This window comes from Haliotis rufescens, unplaced genomic scaffold, assembly GCF_023055435.1.
Source record: "Haliotis rufescens isolate VD_foot unplaced genomic scaffold, xgHalRufe1.0.p SCAF_8, whole genome shotgun sequence".
NCBI lineage: Eukaryota > Metazoa > Mollusca > Gastropoda > Lepetellida > Haliotidae > Haliotis > Haliotis rufescens.
In genome coordinates, this window is record NW_025964372.1 from 32816403 (window position 1) to 32835818 (window position 19416).

Below are 19416 nucleotides of genomic sequence, written 5' to 3' on the forward strand. Positions count from 1 at the left end.
GGAAATTGAATGATGGACAGTTGACTGCATTTCTTGGAATTTGTAAGGCAAGGTAGGTCTAATGCTGACTTTAGAAGCTTTGCTTGGCCTGGCTGTGATGAAATATTTTATTTGAACACACAAGTCGCGGTCGAGGCACACACGCTCTCGATCGCGAAAACTTTGTTGACAGATAAGTCAGACTATAACTAATATTACCTTTAATGATTCAAAAGTATGATCACTCGCTACAATGCTACCTTCAGGGTCCAAATAATTGATGAGCGTAATAGAGGATCAGTGGTTTAACCGAGGTCGAGTCGTAGGGAGTATACAAAACAGTATACATGCTCTGCCTACGTAACACAATCTACGTTGCACCATCTACGTTGCACGTTTCAGAGTTTGAAAAAAGCTTAAAATAGAAGTTGATCATGATTCATAGTGTAAAAAAAATATTATCAAGTATTAATATGCGCTTTCTAAAAACCATATCGTATCCCTTCAGCGAATTCAGGTGAATAAACAGGTATAACAAACTTGATCAATAAAAGTATGAAACTGGATATAAAGCATCACTAGACATGATGATTTACCATTTAATATGTATTTCCTGCTCTCCAAGGTATTGTTTTATATGCAGAGATTAAGATTACTGTGTGTATTTTCTCGCAAACTATGCCAGCAATAGCTATCAGCTGTGCACACGTTTCCTCCCAATCTAGCGGTGATTCAGTTAAAAAGTACCCAATGATACTCCAAGTCCCCATCTATCAGTGACCCACATCCCCTTCACCTACCCAAGCATGTGCCCTAATAGACATAAATACGGTACACCAAGTCCCTATCTATCAGTGACCCACACCTACCTACCCAAGCATGTGCCCTAATAGACATAAATACGGTACACCAAGCCCCCATCTATCAGTGACCCACATCACCCACACCTACCCAAGCATGTGCCCTAATAGACATAAATACGGTCCACCAAGCCCCCATCTATCAGTGACCCACATCACCCACACCTACCCAAGCATGTGCCCTAATAGACCTAAATACGGTACACCAAGTCCCCATCTATCAGTGACCCACATCCCCTTCACCTACCCAAGCATGTGCCCTAATAGACATAAATACGGTACACCAAGTCCCCATCTATCAGTGACCCACATTTCCCACACCTACCCAAGCATGTGCCCTAATAGACATAAATACGGTACACCAAGTCCCCATCTATCAGTGACCCTCACCTACCTACCCAAGCATGTGCCCTAATCGACATAAATACGGTCCACCAAGTCCCTATCTATCAGTGACCCACATCTCCCACACCTACCCAAGCATGTGCCCTAATAGACATAAATATGGTACACCAAGTCCCCATCTATCAGTGTCCTACATTTCCCACACCTACCCAAGCATGTTCCCTAATAGACATAAATACGGTCCACCAAGTCCCTATCTATCAGTGACCCACACCTACCTACCCAAGCATGTGCCCTAATAGACATAAATACGGTACACCAAGTCCCCATCTATCAGTGACCCACACCTACCCAAGCATGTGCCCTAATAGACATAAATACGGTCCACCAAGTCCCTATCTATCAGTGACCCACATCTCCCACACCTACCCAAGCATGTGCCCTAATAGACATAAATACGGTACACCAAGTCCCTATCTATCAGTGACCCACACCTACCTACCCAAGCATGTGCCCTAATAGACATAAATACGGTACACCAAGTCCCCATCTATCAGTGACCCAAATCTCCTTCACCTACCCAAGCATGTGCCCTAATAGACATAAATACGGTACACCAAGTCCCCATCTATCAGTGACCCACATCCCCTTCACCTACCCAAGCATGTGCCCTAATAGACATAAATACGGTACTCCAAGTCTCCATCTATCAGTGACCCACATTTCCCACACCTACCCAAGCCTACCCAAGCATGTGCCCTAATAGACATAAATACGGTACACCAAGTCCCTATCTATCAGTGACCCACACCTACCTACCCAAGCATGTGCCCTAATAGACATAAATACGGTACTCCAAGCCCCCATCTATCAGTGACCCACATCTCCTAGTGTTTTACGGCACTGTATGAATGAAGATAAGGATATGGGCAGAGTTCTGCACATGCTCAATAGTGTCCTAGCTCCATTCACCACAAAATTGGACGCAGCCTGCCAACCTGGCTTCAATTAGTTCTGCTAGCTTCAACATGCTTGGTAGTCATGGACAGCTTTTGATGTGGCCAGAATACAAACTAGGGATTATTGAGAGAGGGAAGCTTATTCAATGAGTGTTCTCTGATCTTGGGGTATCTTATCTTTGCTTGCTTGTCAGTTGTAAGAGGTCTCTCTATTAATTTTCTTTATGCAGTGGTTCCTGTCATTGGAATGCTTGTCATTAACAAGCTTTCTTTCTAAAACTAGATTCGCTCACTCACTCACTCACTCACTCACTCACTCAGGTACGGTGACTTGGTTGATGCATGTCATTGTATCCCAATTGCACTGATCAATGCTCATGGTAGCAATCACTGGGTTATTTACAGATCGCATCATATGGCTGCAATATTGCTGAGTGCAGCGTTAAACAACTCACTCACTCACTCACTCACTCACTCACTCACTCACTCACTCAGGTACGCTGACTTGATTGATGCATGTCATCGTATCCCAATTGCACTGATCAATGCTCATGTTAGCAATCACTGGATTATTTACAGATCGCCATCATATAGCTGCAATATTGCTGAGTGCAGCGTTAAACAAATCACTCTCACTCACTCACTCACTCACTCACTCACTCACTCACTCACTCACCCACCCACCCACCCACCCACCCACCCACCCAACCACCCACCCACCCACCCACCCACCCACTCACCCACCCACCCACCCAACCACCCACCCACCCACCCACTCACTCACTCACTCACTCACTCACTCACTCACTCACTCACTCACTCACTCACTCACTCACTCACTCACTCACCCACTCACCCACCCACCCACCCACCCACCCACCCACCCACTCACAGGTAGGGATCCTTATCAACAATCAAAGTCACTTTCCACACACAAAAAAGAACAAAATCTCTTCAAGGCTGCCATTAATTTTAATCACATGCTATCTCAGAAAACCACATATATTAATGTGATAGGAAAGCCTCAGATGTTTACCTTTTTTGTGAAACCAATGAGCACAGGTATGGTGCTGACAAAGGATCCAGATTGAAGTTGTTGTTAATTGTCAACCTGACAGAATGGTTGCATCAAAAACTTGCACATACCATCTGGCGACAAAGGGATATTGTACGAGGCCAAACATCCCCACAAGTGTTGCATTACGTAAAATAAAGCATGATTATTACTAGACATTTGCGTATGTGTGTGGGATTATGTCAATAGTGGCAATGAACTGAGAAAAACTGTCAAAGGACTTTACACAAACAGTAACTAAACACTGAGCCCATATTTAAGCCCACCTGTGTCAAATTTTAGAATGTTTACACCTGACTGGAGTTGTGCTTCAGTGAGCGGGCATAAGGAAGTGGCAAGGTGTGTTTAACTTTGAACGTATGTTGTCGTCTGCTCGGCCGGCCCTGCAAGTCAGCCCACTGGATCACCTCACATCAGCCCACCACAACATCGGTGCAGGTGATGACACGATTAACAGTTGTCACTGCTGCACTCTCGGAACTGCTTGAAATGAATGGAACTTTAATCGTATTTGCCGAATCATCGTTAATAGGACGGTGAATATGGAAAGCTTTTATCGCGTAATCATATAGCTTTTAACAAACTCTGCTGATTCATTCATGAGAAGGGGGCGTTTTTGTTGACATTTAGAAACTGCATGTGAAAAGTGGGATTTCATGAATAGGTTTGCATGCATGACCTCCGGTCTGTTGAGCAGGTCTTACAATTCTCTTAAGTATTTTTAAGCAACTGACGTTCATCGGTGTGTGACGACCAATCCTAGGTCTGAAATCCAACATCGGCAAGAACAAAGTTGGATGTTCACAAGTAGTGTTTCACCTGCTCTATGAGCCCAGTTTAATACTTGACATACTTTATTTAAATAAAGGACTTGAAAATTAAAGATCTCAATAGGTTTTATTGGATGGTGTGATGTCTTCTTTGTGTCCATTATCCATTATTGTCTGTCTACTGTCTGTTACTATTTAACTACTCTGAACATGCGTTGCAATATCCGTCTTTGTCTGTCCATGTCTGCCTGTCTTTTCATGTGTCTGTCTTGCATCTTTAAATATTCAGTTGCTCTGAACATGTGGTGTGATGACAGTCTTCTGTCTGTCCATGTCTGCCCTGTCTGTTCACATGACAGTCTTCTGTCTGTCCATGTCTGCCCTGTCTGTTCACATGTCAATCTTCTGTCTGTCCATGTCTGCCCTGTCTGTTCACATGACAGTCTTCTGTCTGTCCGTATCTGCCCTGTCTGTTCACATGTCAGTCTTCTGTCTGTCCATATCTGCCCTGTCTGTTCACATGTCAGTCTTCTGTCTGTCCATGTCTGCCCTGTCTGTTCACATGACAGTCTTCTGTCTGTTCATGTCTGCCCTGTCTGTTCACATGTCAGTCTTCTGTCTATCCGTGTCTGCCCTGTCTGTTCACATGTCAGTCTTCTGTCTGTTCATGTCTGCCCTGTCTGTTCACATGACAGTCTTCTGTCTGTCCATGTCTGCCCTGTCTGTTCACATGTCTGTCTTCTGTCTGTCCATGTCTGCCCATGTCTGTTCACATGTCAGTCTTCTGTCTGTCCATGTCTGCCCTGTCTGTTCACATGTCAGTCTTCTGTCTGTTCATGTCTGCCCTGTCTGTTCACATGTCAGTCTTCTGTCTGTCCATGTCTGCCCTGTCTGTTCACATGTCAGTCTTCTGTCTGTCCATGTCTGCCCTGTCTGTTCACATGTCAGTCATCTGTCTGTCCATGTCTGCCCTGTCTGTTCACATGTCTGTCTTCTGTATGTCCATGTCTGCCCTGTCTGTTCACATGTCAGTCTTCTGTCTGTCCATGTCTGCCCTGTCTGTTCATATGACAGTCTTCTGTCTGTTCATGTCTGCCCTGTCTGTTCACATGTCAGTCTTCTGTCTGTCCATGTCTGCCCTGTCTGTTCACATGACAGTCTTCTGTCTGTCCATGTCTGCCCTGTCTTTTCACATGTCTGTCTTGTGTCCATCCATGTCTGCCCTGTCTTTTCACATGTCTGTCTTGTGTCCGTTATTATTTGACTTCTATGAACATACAACACAGTAAACTTAGTAAACTCTTTAGTAAACTCTTTTGTCTTTATTGGTCCTGTTATCAGTGACTGTTACCTCTAGAAAGCCACAACATTAGTAATAACCATATTAACATAGATTGGGAAATTTATGATTTGCGAATTTTTATGGACATTTGCACCAGACTTGGATCTGAATATTGGTCTAGTTGAACACTTTTTATTCATTATATTACCCATAGTCTTTTTTCTGAGATATAAATTAAAAAATTATTTTCCTGATCTCAAGTGTTTGTCTGTTGTTGAAACGTTATGACATAATGAACAATGGATGACATGATCTTCCGTTATTTGCGACATTGTGTTCTATGCACTGGAATGGGTCTCCTCTTCAACAATGGAACATTAATGAGGTAGCCAATCAGCATGAAGCAAAATTATAACGCTCATTGTAAAATAAAATATGTGTCTAATATCTGACTTTCTTTCCTTTCCAGGACTGGGTGACGGCATCAGCCATCAAGATAGTTCTGACCCGTATGAACACTTTTGGAGATGAAGTGTTTGGAGACCCTCAAGTTTTAAAGTCCTATTTCTATGCCATATCTGATTTAGCTGTCGGTGCCAGGTAACTACACTCACTCACTCACAGTTGGGATCTTAATTAATATTTTATTCCATGATTCAAGAATTTTTTTTTTGTGTGTTAATTCCAAAGACAAATGAGAAAAGCTGGAATTGAGAACCAAGGATGTCACATTTAAAATGCCTGTTGATTTTAAGGATGTGCTTTGTTGCACTTGAATAATGTTTTCTTTCAAATAGTAGTTTAATATACGGTTAACTACGTTTATAACGAACATGCTTATAAAAAACTTATGGATATAACAAATTTAATTTTGGTCCCGGCCTTTTGCTGTATATATACTGTATATATGTTTATAACGAACTACGGTTATGACGAACTAATATTAGTGGTCCCTTCAGGCCTCAAAGTTGCGACTAAAACGGTTGCCTATGAGACCTAAATTTCAAGTTATCTGCTGTTTAAAATTCAGAGGTAGCCCAATGACTACCTTGAAAATACCTTGTGGCTACTCAATTCTATGTCTACACATATGTAGACACAAAAATAAACATGTCTGCTACTAATTGTACTCGCAAATAATTCGCATAAAATGCATAAATATTACCTACATAATCTAGAAACATAAATTGCATCATTGTTCGAGTCACAAACAAGAAAACTCAAGTACAGTTTCCACTAATATACAATTCCAAGACAAATGCTATGACTTGTACATGTAATAGTTATTTGATAAAAGATAATTTCAAATACCTTTGGCTACCTACAATATTGGCTTGACTTCTTGATTTTACCACTGGCTACCTGGAAAAAAATACTTGTAGCTTTGAGGCCTGCCCTTTGAGGTCGTGTTAACCGTACTTTACTGTAAATGTCACTTTGATTGCAGCATACCGTATTCGACGTAAAAAGCGCCCAGGGCGCTCTCAAAATTAGAAATAGGGGGCTCTTATTAGAATATTATTTTGGTGAAAAACAACAGAGTTGAAAGATAAATTTCGTGGTTTATGCTGACAGCCTGAAATGTTTATATACGACATATATCTTTTTCCAGAATTTAATTGCCTATAATTAAGGGTGCATATAACACACGAGTGCGTATTATTCGCGAATAAATAAGTCTTGTGTACATTGATCAATCCAAAGGGGTGCTAATTGGGATTGTTCACTTGTCAATATATTAGCAAATATCGCCGTGGGCGCTTATTAGAGCGGGGCGCTTATTACGTCGAATAGGGTATCTATTTTTGTTAACCTGCCTGTCCGTCCCATGTTAATTTTTACATTTTTAATAAAAAAAATTAATATATATCACTAAAAATACAACGCATTTAAAACTAAAACTTTTATGGATGATCCAAGCTATAGTGTCCCTAAAATGTGCTCACAGAATTTCGATCTGACCTTAAATTTGGCCATATTGAAAATGTTATTTTCTCCCATTGCTCAGCCATTGCTGCATGTATCTCTATGAAATTTGATATACACAGGTATGTGGTATGCTGTATATGTGGTATGCTGTATAACATATCATCCCTTTCTTGGCATGTCTTTCTCTTTTAACAGTATCTCTGATACTACACGGTCAATGGCGCTAAAACTCTATATAAATGATCCCAGCTATGATTCCGGGGTAGAATAGGTCTTCAGCAACCTAGTCTTGCTATTCGTGTAATGGCCACGGCCCCCAGTGTAAGCAGGTGACAAGGTGTAGACATGAGACAGTGATGTGTGTTTCTGGTGTCTAGGTGTAAGTGTAACGGCCACGGCAGCGAGTGCAAGGAGGTGACCAGCCAGGGTCTGGAGGATGAGCTCATCTGTACGTGCGAGCACAACACACAGGGACCAGACTGTGGGGAGTGCCTGCCCTTCTACAATGACATCCCATGGGCCAGAGCTACTGAATCAGATGCACACGAATGTCTACGTAAGTCTCAGTTACGTGTTAAAATAGTTGTCACCTCATTGTTAGCTTTGAATGTCATCCTTACATTGTTTAGCATTTATCTTCGTTTTCAATAGTCTGCAAAAATGATCTGCTCAATAGATGTCATCGACATTACGGGGGGTGCGGTCGGGTAGCCTAGTGGTTAAAATGTTCACTCGTCACGCTGAAAACCCGGGTTCGATTCCCAACATGGGAACAATGTGTTAAGCCCATTTCTGGTGTCCCCAGACGTTATATTGCTGGAATATTGCTAAAATCGGCATAAAACCATACTCACTCACTCACTCAACATAATGGTCTGAGTGGTTGTCAACCTGCAAACGCCATTAGTCCTTCCTGAATTCTACTTGTCTTTGACAGTTTTATTTCAGTGGTCTATGAAATCACTAACTATTATTTGCTGCCTTCTATAATATGAGGATGCTCATCGTGTGTTGCCAAGACTGCAGTCAACTCAAAATCTTATCTTATTGCAACTTTTGGCAAGTACCTGAGGTCATCACTGATTTTCAGTGATCCATTCATATAAGTTGCCCTTTGCACCTGATGGAATCTGTTTTGGAAGATTATTAAGACTCATTGTTTTCTGACGTTGATGTTTCATATTTCAAAAGTTGAGCTGTTTGTTAAGACTATCGGGACAAAAGTTACGTAATGTTAAATAATATGTATAATTGTATTTGAGGTTTACTTAATCATTCAAGATTTATTCGTGTGTCTTGATATGAAATATGAAGTGTTAATATATGCTGTAAATATGTAAAACGGGATTATGATGCATACACGTTCCCTCTCTCTGTTGCGGCTCTATCCAGGTGAGCTAAGGTAAGATGTACTGCTCACCATGCATGGTCTGGCAACATCTGCCAACTGTCATAAATTATTATTTTTTAATCTGAATAGATTTTTCATGTTTTTTGTTTGTTTATTTCACTTTTGTTACACCTTCTATTCTGATATTGATATACCTTCGTATTGCTGTCACATCAGTTGCTTATGTTCCTCTTTTCCTCTTGAAGCAAAGGGGGGGGGGATTTCGGGTTCAGAACCTATGCTTGTCATTGAACGTAACGAAATGAATCAGGTTCTTAGGCTCGTTTTTTTATCTATAACTTAGCACAGAATCTTTCTCGCTTGATCATGAACTTGTAATCAACAATTGAAATGACACTCTCAAGCGTGACTTTGGCATGCCTTGTTTGAATTGATTCGAATTGATTTGAATTAGAAGACCTATTAATGAAATTTTACATGGAAAAGACTTGTTCATAAGTATTAAGATGGGGAAGGTAAGATATTATGCAACCAGACTTTCCCATGGCATGTGGGATATGGTATTCATCAAGCACGTTGAGTATTGGAGATACTGCCGCTTGTTTCAATCATGAAACAGTTATTTGTTTCGATGTTTAAGCACCATGTCAATCGAATTGGGACTCATTACGATGCTAGGGGGCACGGGTGGCCCAGTCGTCTAAGGCGCCGAGATTCGCTGTGCAGAGTTGCGTCCCTTGGGCACGCCAGAAACCTATGATTGTGGGTTCGAATCCCGGTTCGCCCCGATTATGTTTCTAGGTTTGTCAGCACCATACCCGCGCCAATTTGTATGCAAACACTCTGGCACCATGATACACTGCCATGACAATGTCTATGATGCTGATGTGTATTCTTCCAGCCTGTGACTGCAACAACCTGTCCAACAGATGCCACTTTGACCAGGAGCTGTACCTACGTACAGGCCACGGTGGGCACTGTGATGACTGCCGCGACAACACTGACGGCGCTCACTGTGAACGATGTCTGGTCAACCACTACCGCAAATTACCTGAGAATAGGTGCATAGACTGTCAGTGTAACCCCACAGGTATGTACACAAAGATTGCAACTTAACTTTCAGAGGTTTCAAATCACAATTAAAATGCCTAAGTCCATGTAATCTTACAGCTACGTCTTCATGGATGCCACAATGACATTTCAAATCACAATAGTATACCTTTGTCAGTGTGTCCCTAAAGGTATGTCAACATATTCCCCTCCGACTTTAAGAGGTTTATAGTCACAGTAAGATGCCTCTGTAGATATATAATCATACGAGCATGTCGACATTGATTCTACCATGATTTTCAAAGGTTTCAAATCACAATAACATGCCTCTGTCAGTGTGATCATAAAGGTATGTCCACATGAAATTCTTCCCTGATGTTCAGAGGTTTCAAATCACAATAAAATGCTTGTCAGTGTAATCCTAAAGGTATGTCCACATGAAATTCTTCCCTGACGTCAGAGGTTTCAAATCACAATAACATGCTTCTGACAGTGTAGCCCTATACCGACACACTCCTTATTCATCGTGTAGGGTCCGAGTCCCTACAGTGTAATGAGCAAGGCCAGTGCAGGTGTAAACCGGGAGTAGCAGGCGACAAGTGTGATCGATGTGAGGCCAACTTCTTCGACTTCGACGCGTATGGCTGCAGGTCGGTATTATAATTAGTAATGATAAATTGTTTGTAAATGTTCGTTGTTAGTAAAAGTTCCTGGTAAGTAATAAAAATGTGCCCTCGTACTTCGATGGCATGGATCATTGATCTCAATATTGATCACTGGACTTGATCATTTACTGGCCACCATCATATAGTTGGAATATTGCCGAGTATTGTGTTAAACAAGAATGGACACAGTGACTAGGGCTGGGACGAGTCCAAATTTACTACCCGGGTACCCACCTCCCCATTACCCGACCCTACCCGGGTACCAGCTGTTGGTCTCAAGAGATAGGTAAAACATGTCCGATTTGGAATAGATTGACCGTACTCCTGTCAAAATAAATTTAAACCGATCTGGTCATGCATACACTGAAGTTGACTGATGTTTTATCAGTATGCAAACATATAAAGTCAGAAGGAATGTGTGCAAAGTCAGAAAGAAATGTGAACATTAATCACATTTGTAACCATAGAGATCTAGATATTTTTTGCCATTAAACAATATAATCACGTAACTTACCACGGGTCCTGTGGGTACCCGGGTCCTACTCAGTACCTACCCGAGTTACCCATCCCAACCCTAACAGTGACATGAGGAAATATTGAGGTTGTCACTCGTCAAATTGTAAGGCTGAGTGAGAATTGTTTAATGCCACTTTAAGCAATATTCCAGCAATATCAGGGCGGGAGACTAGGCCTGGAACGGGTAACTCTGGTATTCGAGTCACGAGGGTCCTGAGTAGGACCCGGGTACTCACAGGACTACCTGGGACCGTGGTTAGTCACGTGATGTATTGTTTAATGACAAAAACTCACTATAACTCAGTGGTTACACTTCAAGCTACCAATGTTTTCATTTCTTTTGACTTGTATATGTTTGAGTAAAGATAAAGCTTCAGTCAAACTTCAGTGTACGCATGATCTGATTGTTTTATACCTATGTATCTAAATAGTTTTGGGCAGGGCTGCGGTAAAACAATTCCCAATCAGACATTTTGTTACCAACTCTTGAGACCTGCAGCGGGTACCTGGGTAGGGTCAAGCAATAACGGGTTGGGTACCTGGCTAGTAAATTTGGACTCATCCCAGCCCTACAAGAAACACCACTTATGGGATTCACATATTGTATCAATGTGGGATGTGGGGAATCAAACTCAAGCCTTAAGCTGGATGAGCAAATGCTTTAACCACTAGGCTACCCTATGCTTCTGTAAGGTTGAGTAATTAGGCTGCTTTGAGATGGTGGAGCTGTGTCTTCTGACTCACTCCCTTGAGGTCAAACAAGACCACAGCTGCATATAAACATTTTCCTTGTAACAAAGAATGTATTCAAGTATCCAGTTTCAGATAAATATCAAATATACAAAATCCCATTATAAGTTGTTGAGTACATATCTGTTTGTTGGTAAGGCTGTTATGTTGGTTGGTTGCTTTGTTGATTAATGCCGCACTCAGCAATATTCCAGCTAAGTATCACTTAAATTGTTGTGTTTTTGTCATAGAAATGTCCACAGTGACAGCTTCAACACCTGTTGTAACAATGAATCTTTGTATTTATCTTGAAAACATTGACAAATATTCCAACTCTAGGATGTCTAGGATCACTGCCACTGCGCAAGTCACCATGACATTGTTAGGGGGGATGGGGTAGCCTAGTTGTTTCAGTGTTCACTCATGCTGAAGGCCAGGTTTGATTTCCACATGGTTCCATGGTTGAATTCTTGTGATGACACGGGTGCAATGTGTGAAGCCCATTTCAGGTGTCCCCCGCTGCTATATTGCTGGAATATTGCTAAAAGTGGCTTAAAACCAAACTCACTCACTCACTACATGACATTGCTTTATAGACAAATGAATCATATTGTGTTAAGTTTCTGCCATAGTATGCCCACTCAATATGATAGTATGCTGAAATAGTAGCAACTGGCAAATTGATATTAATTATTTCTTTTTGATTCTGGGTTGGTTGGGTAGCCTAGTGGTTAAAGTGGTTGCTCATCACGCTGAAGACCCGGGTTCAATTCCCCACATGGGTACAATGTGTGAAGCCTATTTCTGGTGTCCCCCGGCTGAGATATTGCTCCAAGATTGCTAAAGGCATCATAAAACAATACACACTCACTCTTTTTTGTTCTAGTTTTACAACTTGCCTTCCCTCTCTAATTTGTTTTCTTTCAAATGTGAGTGAAAAAAGTCATCCATATGTAAAATATAGCTCAATGTTAATATTACCAGGATTCTTTTCTCAAACACAAGTTGACCTTTCTTCCATTTAGAAGGTAAAATATTTTGTTACAAGAGTCATACAGCAAAGGTTAATGGTTTCCCTGTTGTTGTACAATGTACAGCAGCCATTGTAATGATTACAAGAATATGCGAGGACATGCTCGCCACGACCTTTGCTGTCCGCCTTCGTTCCAGGGGGGAAATATTAGCAGAGACAATGGGGCTCCTGTACGAGATTCAGGGGTTAATTCCCCTTCCTGTGGGCGGACTGATGTGCATGGAATTCCTCTTGGCATCTTAATCACTCTAGCCGTCGGGATGAGGTCATCTGCACAGACATATTTGACCAACTTGGCATTAATTGGATGTATAGGTTGATGGAGATTGAGTTTTTAGGTGATGCTGGTTAGAAGGACAAATATTATTTTGAAATGATGATTGCTGCATAAGCCAGTTTCTTTCCGGAGAACAGAAAGGTCAACGCACCAACCCCAGTTCCTCACCAATGTCCTCTGCTTGAAACTATCAAATTTAGCTTAGGTCATCATGTTAAAATTGACAGCACTAAATATTGAAACACAAGGTTAGTTTTCAGTACTTGATAGATGTACAATTCAAAGACATATAAATCTTGCACAAAATCGTCCAATATCATGAACTGCCAGGTTTCTCAGTCTACACTCAATCTTCTTTGTGAAAGTGGGGGCGGTGGGGTAGCCTACTGGTTAAAGTGTTCGCTCATCCGGGTTCGATTCCCCCATCGGTTGAAATGTGTAAAGCCCATTTTCTGAAGTCCCCTGGCGTGACATTGCTGGAATATTGCTAAAAGCGGCATTAAACCATACTCACTTACTCACTCTTTGAGAAAGTGACCATCTGAACAACTGATTCTGATTTGGTTTAGAACCTTTAGCTGGGGATGTTTTATCTTGTTTTGATTTTATTTTCATCCACTGAAGTTTTTAAGTTTTGAACTGTGAATTTGGTGGTGTTTAACTAGTTGTGTGCAGTACTTGGACATTAATCCATTCACTCGCCATCAGTATCCAAACAGTCCTGTCTAGAACAATGTATAAGGTTTTCATTTTCAAAGGGGGGGCATGGGTGGCCCAGTCGTCTAAGGCGCCGTGATTCGCTGTGCAGAGTTGCATCCCTTGGGCATGCCAGAAACCTTTGATTGTGGGTTCGAATCCCGGTTCGCCCCGATTATGTTTCTAGGTTTGTCAGCACCATCCCCGTGCTTGTGGGTTTCACCGAAGTGGTAAACGTCTAATACCTGCCACATTAAGCTGACACGCCGAGATATAACTGGAATACTGTTAAAAGTGGCATTAAACCCAACTCACTCACTCATTTTCAAAGGGCTTACCTGAGAACCCTCAGAAATAGGATGCAGCTAAATGTTATGTTTTGTTTACCTTGTACTCATTGTGCATTCTGGCTATGTAACTTGTAAGCTGTTATGTCATCATTTTAAGATGCATGCTTGTTGTAAGAGGCAACTGTTAAAGGGATCGCTGACTTGGTTGATGCCCAATTGCGTGGATTGATGTTCAGTATGTCGATCGCTGGATTGTCTGGTCCATATTCGGTTATTTACATACCACCATCAAAAAGATGGAATAATGCTGAGTGCTGCATTAAACAACAAACCAACAAATATCTTAAAATCTCAAATATCTCAAGCTTCTGTACCAACAATACCTTAGTTCTTGCCAATGCGTAAGAAAAAAAACCCAACTTTATGGATCTTTCCTTGATCTCACAGCATGAAGTTGGCGTGTAGCAGATTTAATTTAATTGGTCATAAGCCAAGATGCAATCAATCTAAGAAGTGTTCCATTGTATGATGTGTTTCTTTAAACATGGACTAACAGTAACTATATTTATGTCCTCAACATCACATAACTGCAAACTTGGTAAAATCAGTCACATAGTCACAGATTGGTTTGAGAGATGTTTGTGTTTTGTTTTGCAGACCATGTTCCTGTAACTCAGCTGGCAGCTACAACAACGAACCTCGTTGTGACACTCGCACTGGAGAATGTACCTGTAAGGAGAACGTGGAGGGACGCACCTGCGACAGGTGATGATGATGATAATGATGAGGATGATGATGACGGATATTTTCTATGTAATCACTTTGCCGCATTGCAACATCATAGCCTACAAACAGTGATATTTTCTGAGTTTTACTTTTATTATCAAATCTTGTAATCAGTGAGTTTAGGACTTATATAATAGGTGTTGAAAAAATCTGTACATAATTAGTTAAGAAATATGTTTCGGATCATTTGATAAGCTGGACATGGAGTTTGACAATATGGTTCAATTATCTTCAAAATATTCTGAATAATGCATAATAATCTTTTGACATTTCAGCTGCAAACCAGGGTTCTTTGGTTTAAGTGAGGCACATCCGTTCGGCTGTGTTCCCTGTTTCTGTTACGGCCATTCCTCCATCTGCCAGTCAGCACCAGGATACTATGCCAGGAACATCTCCACTGACTTTGAAACTGGTGGGTGTGTCCAACATCTCATGACAGTTCTGTATGTGATGCCACGTGTGGCCAAGTCGTCTTCGGCGCCTCAATTCATTTTGCTGTGTTAAAGGCGCCTCAATTCATTTTGCTGTGTTAAAGGTGCCTCAATTCATTTTGCTGTGTTAAAGGCGCCTCAATTCATTTTGCTGTGTTAAAGGCGCCTCAATTCATTTTGCTGAGCTGCATCCCAAGAAACTGGGATGGCAAACTTATAATTGTGGGTTCGAATCCCGGATTTGTCCTCATTATTTTTCTAGGTTTGTCAACACCATAACCGTGCTTGTGGTTTCACCAGGGTGGTAAACCTGCATCACTTCAGACTTTCCTCCCACATCATGCTTACACGCGGTGATATAACTGGGATACTGTTTAATGTGGCGTTAAACCCAAGTCAATCACTTACTTGGAATCTTGGATAGACCATCGGTTAATCTGGTGTATACCGAACTTCTGCACCTTCTTGGGGGCACAGGTGGCCCATTCGTCTAAGGCTCCGCGATTCGCTGTGTCAAGTTGCGTCCCTTGGGCCGGCAGAAACCTATGGTTATGGGTTCGAATCCCGGTTCGCCCCGATTATGTTTCTAGGTTTGTCAGCACCATACCCGTGCTTGTGGGTTTCACCGAAGTGGTAAACGTCTGAGACCTGCATCACTTCGGGCTTTCCTCCCACATTAAGCTGACACGCCGCGATATAACTGGAATAATGTTAAAAGCAGCGTTCAACCAAACTCTCTCACTCACTCACTCTTGGAAGAGGGTTCCGATATTCTCAGGTACCAAAAGTTGCTGAGCAGAATTGCGTGACCTAGCTGGCCATCCAGTTTCTGCTAATAATGACTTGATCCTGATTATGAACCCTGGGTTTCACAAAAGTGGACCTCTCACCTACAACCTGTATCACTTTGGACGTTCTCCCAAATTAAGCTGACACTGACGTCCAGCTCCCCCACAGACATGGATCTGTTGGGTGTCACAGTTCTTACAAGTTATCTTGTCTGTGAATATGGGATTTTCTGTGAAACTGGAGTATGGTACAGTGAATTCCAGGATTCACTGCTTGTCATTGAAATCATTAGTTACTGAATCTTGGAATAGGATTTTCTTATTTGTGAATGTGATGACAAAATATTGAGAAATTTCATATATATTTTTTCTGTAGGCAAACAGCGTTGGACAGCAGTTGACCGTCGCAACCAGGAAGTGGAAACTAACTATAACGGGTTCACCAAGAACCTTGGTGTGTCGGCTCCAGGAACTGACTCCATGTATTTCCAGGCTCCAGGTAGGAGTCACTTTGTACCTTGGGGCAGCTGGGGTAGCCTACTGGTTTAAGGCTTTAGCTCATCTGGCTGGAGGCCTGCTTTTGATTCCCCACATAGGTACAATGGTGAAGCCCATTTCTGGTGTCCACAATTGTGATGTTACTGGAATTTTGCTAAAAGCAGTGTTGAACCATACATACTCACTTACTGTATCTGATTCCGGGGTAGAATAGGTCTTCAGCAACTCATACTTGCCGTAAAAGGCCACTATGCTTGTCGTTGGGATCGGGTGGTCAGGCTCGCTGACTTGGTTGATGCATGTAATCAATCCCAATTGCATGGATTGATGCTCATGATGTCATACACTGGATTGTCTGGTCCAGACTCAATTATTTACAGACCGCCGTCATATAGCTTGAATATTGCTGAGTGTGGCGTTAAACAACAAACAAACAAACAAACAAAACACTTACTGTATCTGGGGCATGGGTTGATCGTGGGTTTGAATCCCAGTTCGCGCCTATTATGTTTCTAGGTTTGTCAGCATCATACACGTCCTCTTGGGTTTCACTATCATGTCACTTATCATGTTTCTTATTCATATTTTGTTTTTTTTCATGCTCACAAGCATGAATAATGTACATGGCATATATTTCATATATAATGTTTGCAAAAAACAATAAGGGCTTGTTTTATTACATAGCACAAAGAGAGATACAGTAAATTGTGGAGAGTGTCATGAAATAAATATATATAATAGATTGGTGCAGAAAAATTCAGAATATTTATTCAATATTTGTGCCGATATTTAATTATGCGAGTAATAGCTTTCTAGAGATCATTTCAAAATGCAGATAAGCAAACTATTAGAAGACAATGAAACTTTGTAGAGACCAAACGAGTTCATGTTTACCTGTTCCAGTTCGGTATTTGGGAGACCAGCGTTTCAGCTACAATAGGTTCTTGACATTCAACTTGAGAATCGGGGATGCGACTGGAGCACGACCTTCCATCATCGACGTCGTGCTGGAGGGCGCGGGGCAGAAGGTCTCAGGTCCAATCTTTGCAGCAGGGAATCAGATGCCGGGTCTGGTAGGCAAGAATTACCGATTCCGTCTCCACGAACACCCGGACTACCAGTGGACTCCAAGGCTGAAGGCGTCGGATTTCATTGCCATACTGTCCAACCTTACAGCCATCAAGATCAGGGGCACATACACTGCTGAGGGTAGGTGCAGGGTTATCTATAAGACCAGCTCCAGACATCAATATTTGGGCATCTTTCAGGGTAGGTGCATGGTTATCAATAAGACCAGCTCCAGACATCAAGATTTGGGCATCTTTCAGGGTAGGTGCATGGTTATCAATAAGACCAGCTCCAGACATCAAGATTAAGGCATCCCTCAGGGTAGGTGCAGGGTTATCAATAAGACCAGCTCCAGACATCAAGATTAAGGCATCCCTCAGGGTAGGTGCAGGGTTATCAATAAGACTAGCTCCAGACATCAAGATTAAGGCATCCCTCAGGGTAGGTGCAGGGTTATCAATAAGACCAGCTCCAGACATCAAGATTAAGGCATCCCTCAGGGTAGGTGCAGGGTTATCAATAAGACTAGCTCCAGACATCAAGATTAGGGCATCTCCCAGGGTAGGTGCAGGGTTATCAATAAGACTAGCTCCAGACATCAAGATTAGGGCATCTCCCAGGGTAGGTGCAGGGTTATCAATAAGACCAGCTCCAGACATCAAGATTAGGGCATCCCTCAGGGTAGGTGCAGGGTTATCAATAAGACCAGCTCCAGACATCAAGATTAGGGCATCTCCCAGGGTAGGTGCAGGGTTATCAATAAGACCAGCTCCAGACATCAAGATTAGGGCATCCCTCAGGGTAGGTGCAGGGTTATCAATAAGACCAGCTCCAGACATCAAGATTAGGGCATCTCCCAGGGTAGGTGCAGGGTTATCAATAAGACTAGCTCCAGACATCAAGATTAGGGCATCTCCCAGAGTAGGTGCAGGGTCATCAATAAGACCAGCTCCAGACATCAAGATTAGGGCATCACCCAGGGTAGGTGCAGGGTCATCAATAAGACCAGCTCCAGGCATCAAGATTAGGGCATCTCCCAGGGTAGGTGCAGGGTAATCAATAAGACCGGCTCCAGACATCAAGATTAGGGCATCTTTCAGGGTACCTAGGTGCAGGGTAATCAATAAGACTAGCTCCAGACATCAAGATTAGGGCATCTCCCAGGGTAGGTGCAGGGTAATCAATAAGACTAGCTCCAGACATCAAGAGTAGGGCATCTCCCAGGGTAGGTGCAGGGTCATCAATAAGACTAGCTCCAGACATCAAGAGTAGGGCATCTCTCAGGGTAGGTGCAGGGTAATCAATAAGACTAGCTCCAGACATCAAGATTAGGGCAACTCCCAGGGTAGCTCCAGACATCAAGATAAAAAAGTCTGCTTACCTCATCCATCCATGTTGACATCCTCCTCATGATACATTCACATTATGGACAATGTGCTCGTGTTGTCCAGAAAAGATTTGCACCGCATCACCATAATATGGCCGTAGTGACTTGTGATCTTGATTTGTATTACCTCGTAAAGTCAAAAATGTACAATAACTCTGATGATTCTTGTCATGATGATCATGTTCATCCTGTTGTACCTAGGTGTTGGATTTATCGACGACATCAAGTTGGAAACTGCTCGCCGTGGGTTCAATGCTGGAGACGAGGCGTCGTGGGTGGAGCAGTGCACGTGCCCCGAAGGCTATGTGGGTCAGTTCTGTGAGTCTTGTGCCCCCGGCTACAAGCGAGATCCTATGAATGGTGGACCCTTTGCAATGTGCGTGCCCTGTGAATGTAATGGCCACTCCTCCAACTGTGACGTCAACACAGGTAGGCTGGACACCATTGCAGATTATTTAGGAGATTTTGAATGTCACATCACCTATATTATAGTATTGAAAATATCAGTTTTTCATGTGAAATGCTAATTTTCATTATTGTTGTATTTACATTAGGAATTATGAGATTTCGAATATATACTCAAAAGGAAAAGTTGTGACACACAAACAAAAAACAGAATCAGTGTTTTACTTTTACTAATGCGCATATGTCA

The 19416-nt window shown here is 42.2% G+C and overlaps 1 protein-coding gene across 1 annotated transcript in view; it reads left to right on the top strand.

Annotated features, from left to right (window-relative positions):
• Nucleotides 1–19416, top strand: part of LOC124114386 (laminin subunit gamma-1-like) — a 92838-nt gene that overhangs the window by 51507 nt on the left and 21915 nt on the right. Inside the window, exons 3-11 of the mRNA XM_048388913.1 lie at nt 5740–5870; nt 7577–7755; nt 9452–9640; nt 10133–10250; nt 14464–14571; nt 14868–15004; nt 16188–16310; nt 17213–17518; nt 18966–19193. Coding sequence (XP_048244870.1) covers nt 5740–5870; nt 7577–7755; nt 9452–9640; nt 10133–10250; nt 14464–14571; nt 14868–15004; nt 16188–16310; nt 17213–17518; nt 18966–19193 — 1519 coding nt within the window. The remainder of the gene's footprint in view (nt 1–5739; nt 5871–7576; nt 7756–9451; nt 9641–10132; nt 10251–14463; nt 14572–14867; nt 15005–16187; nt 16311–17212; nt 17519–18965; nt 19194–19416) is intronic.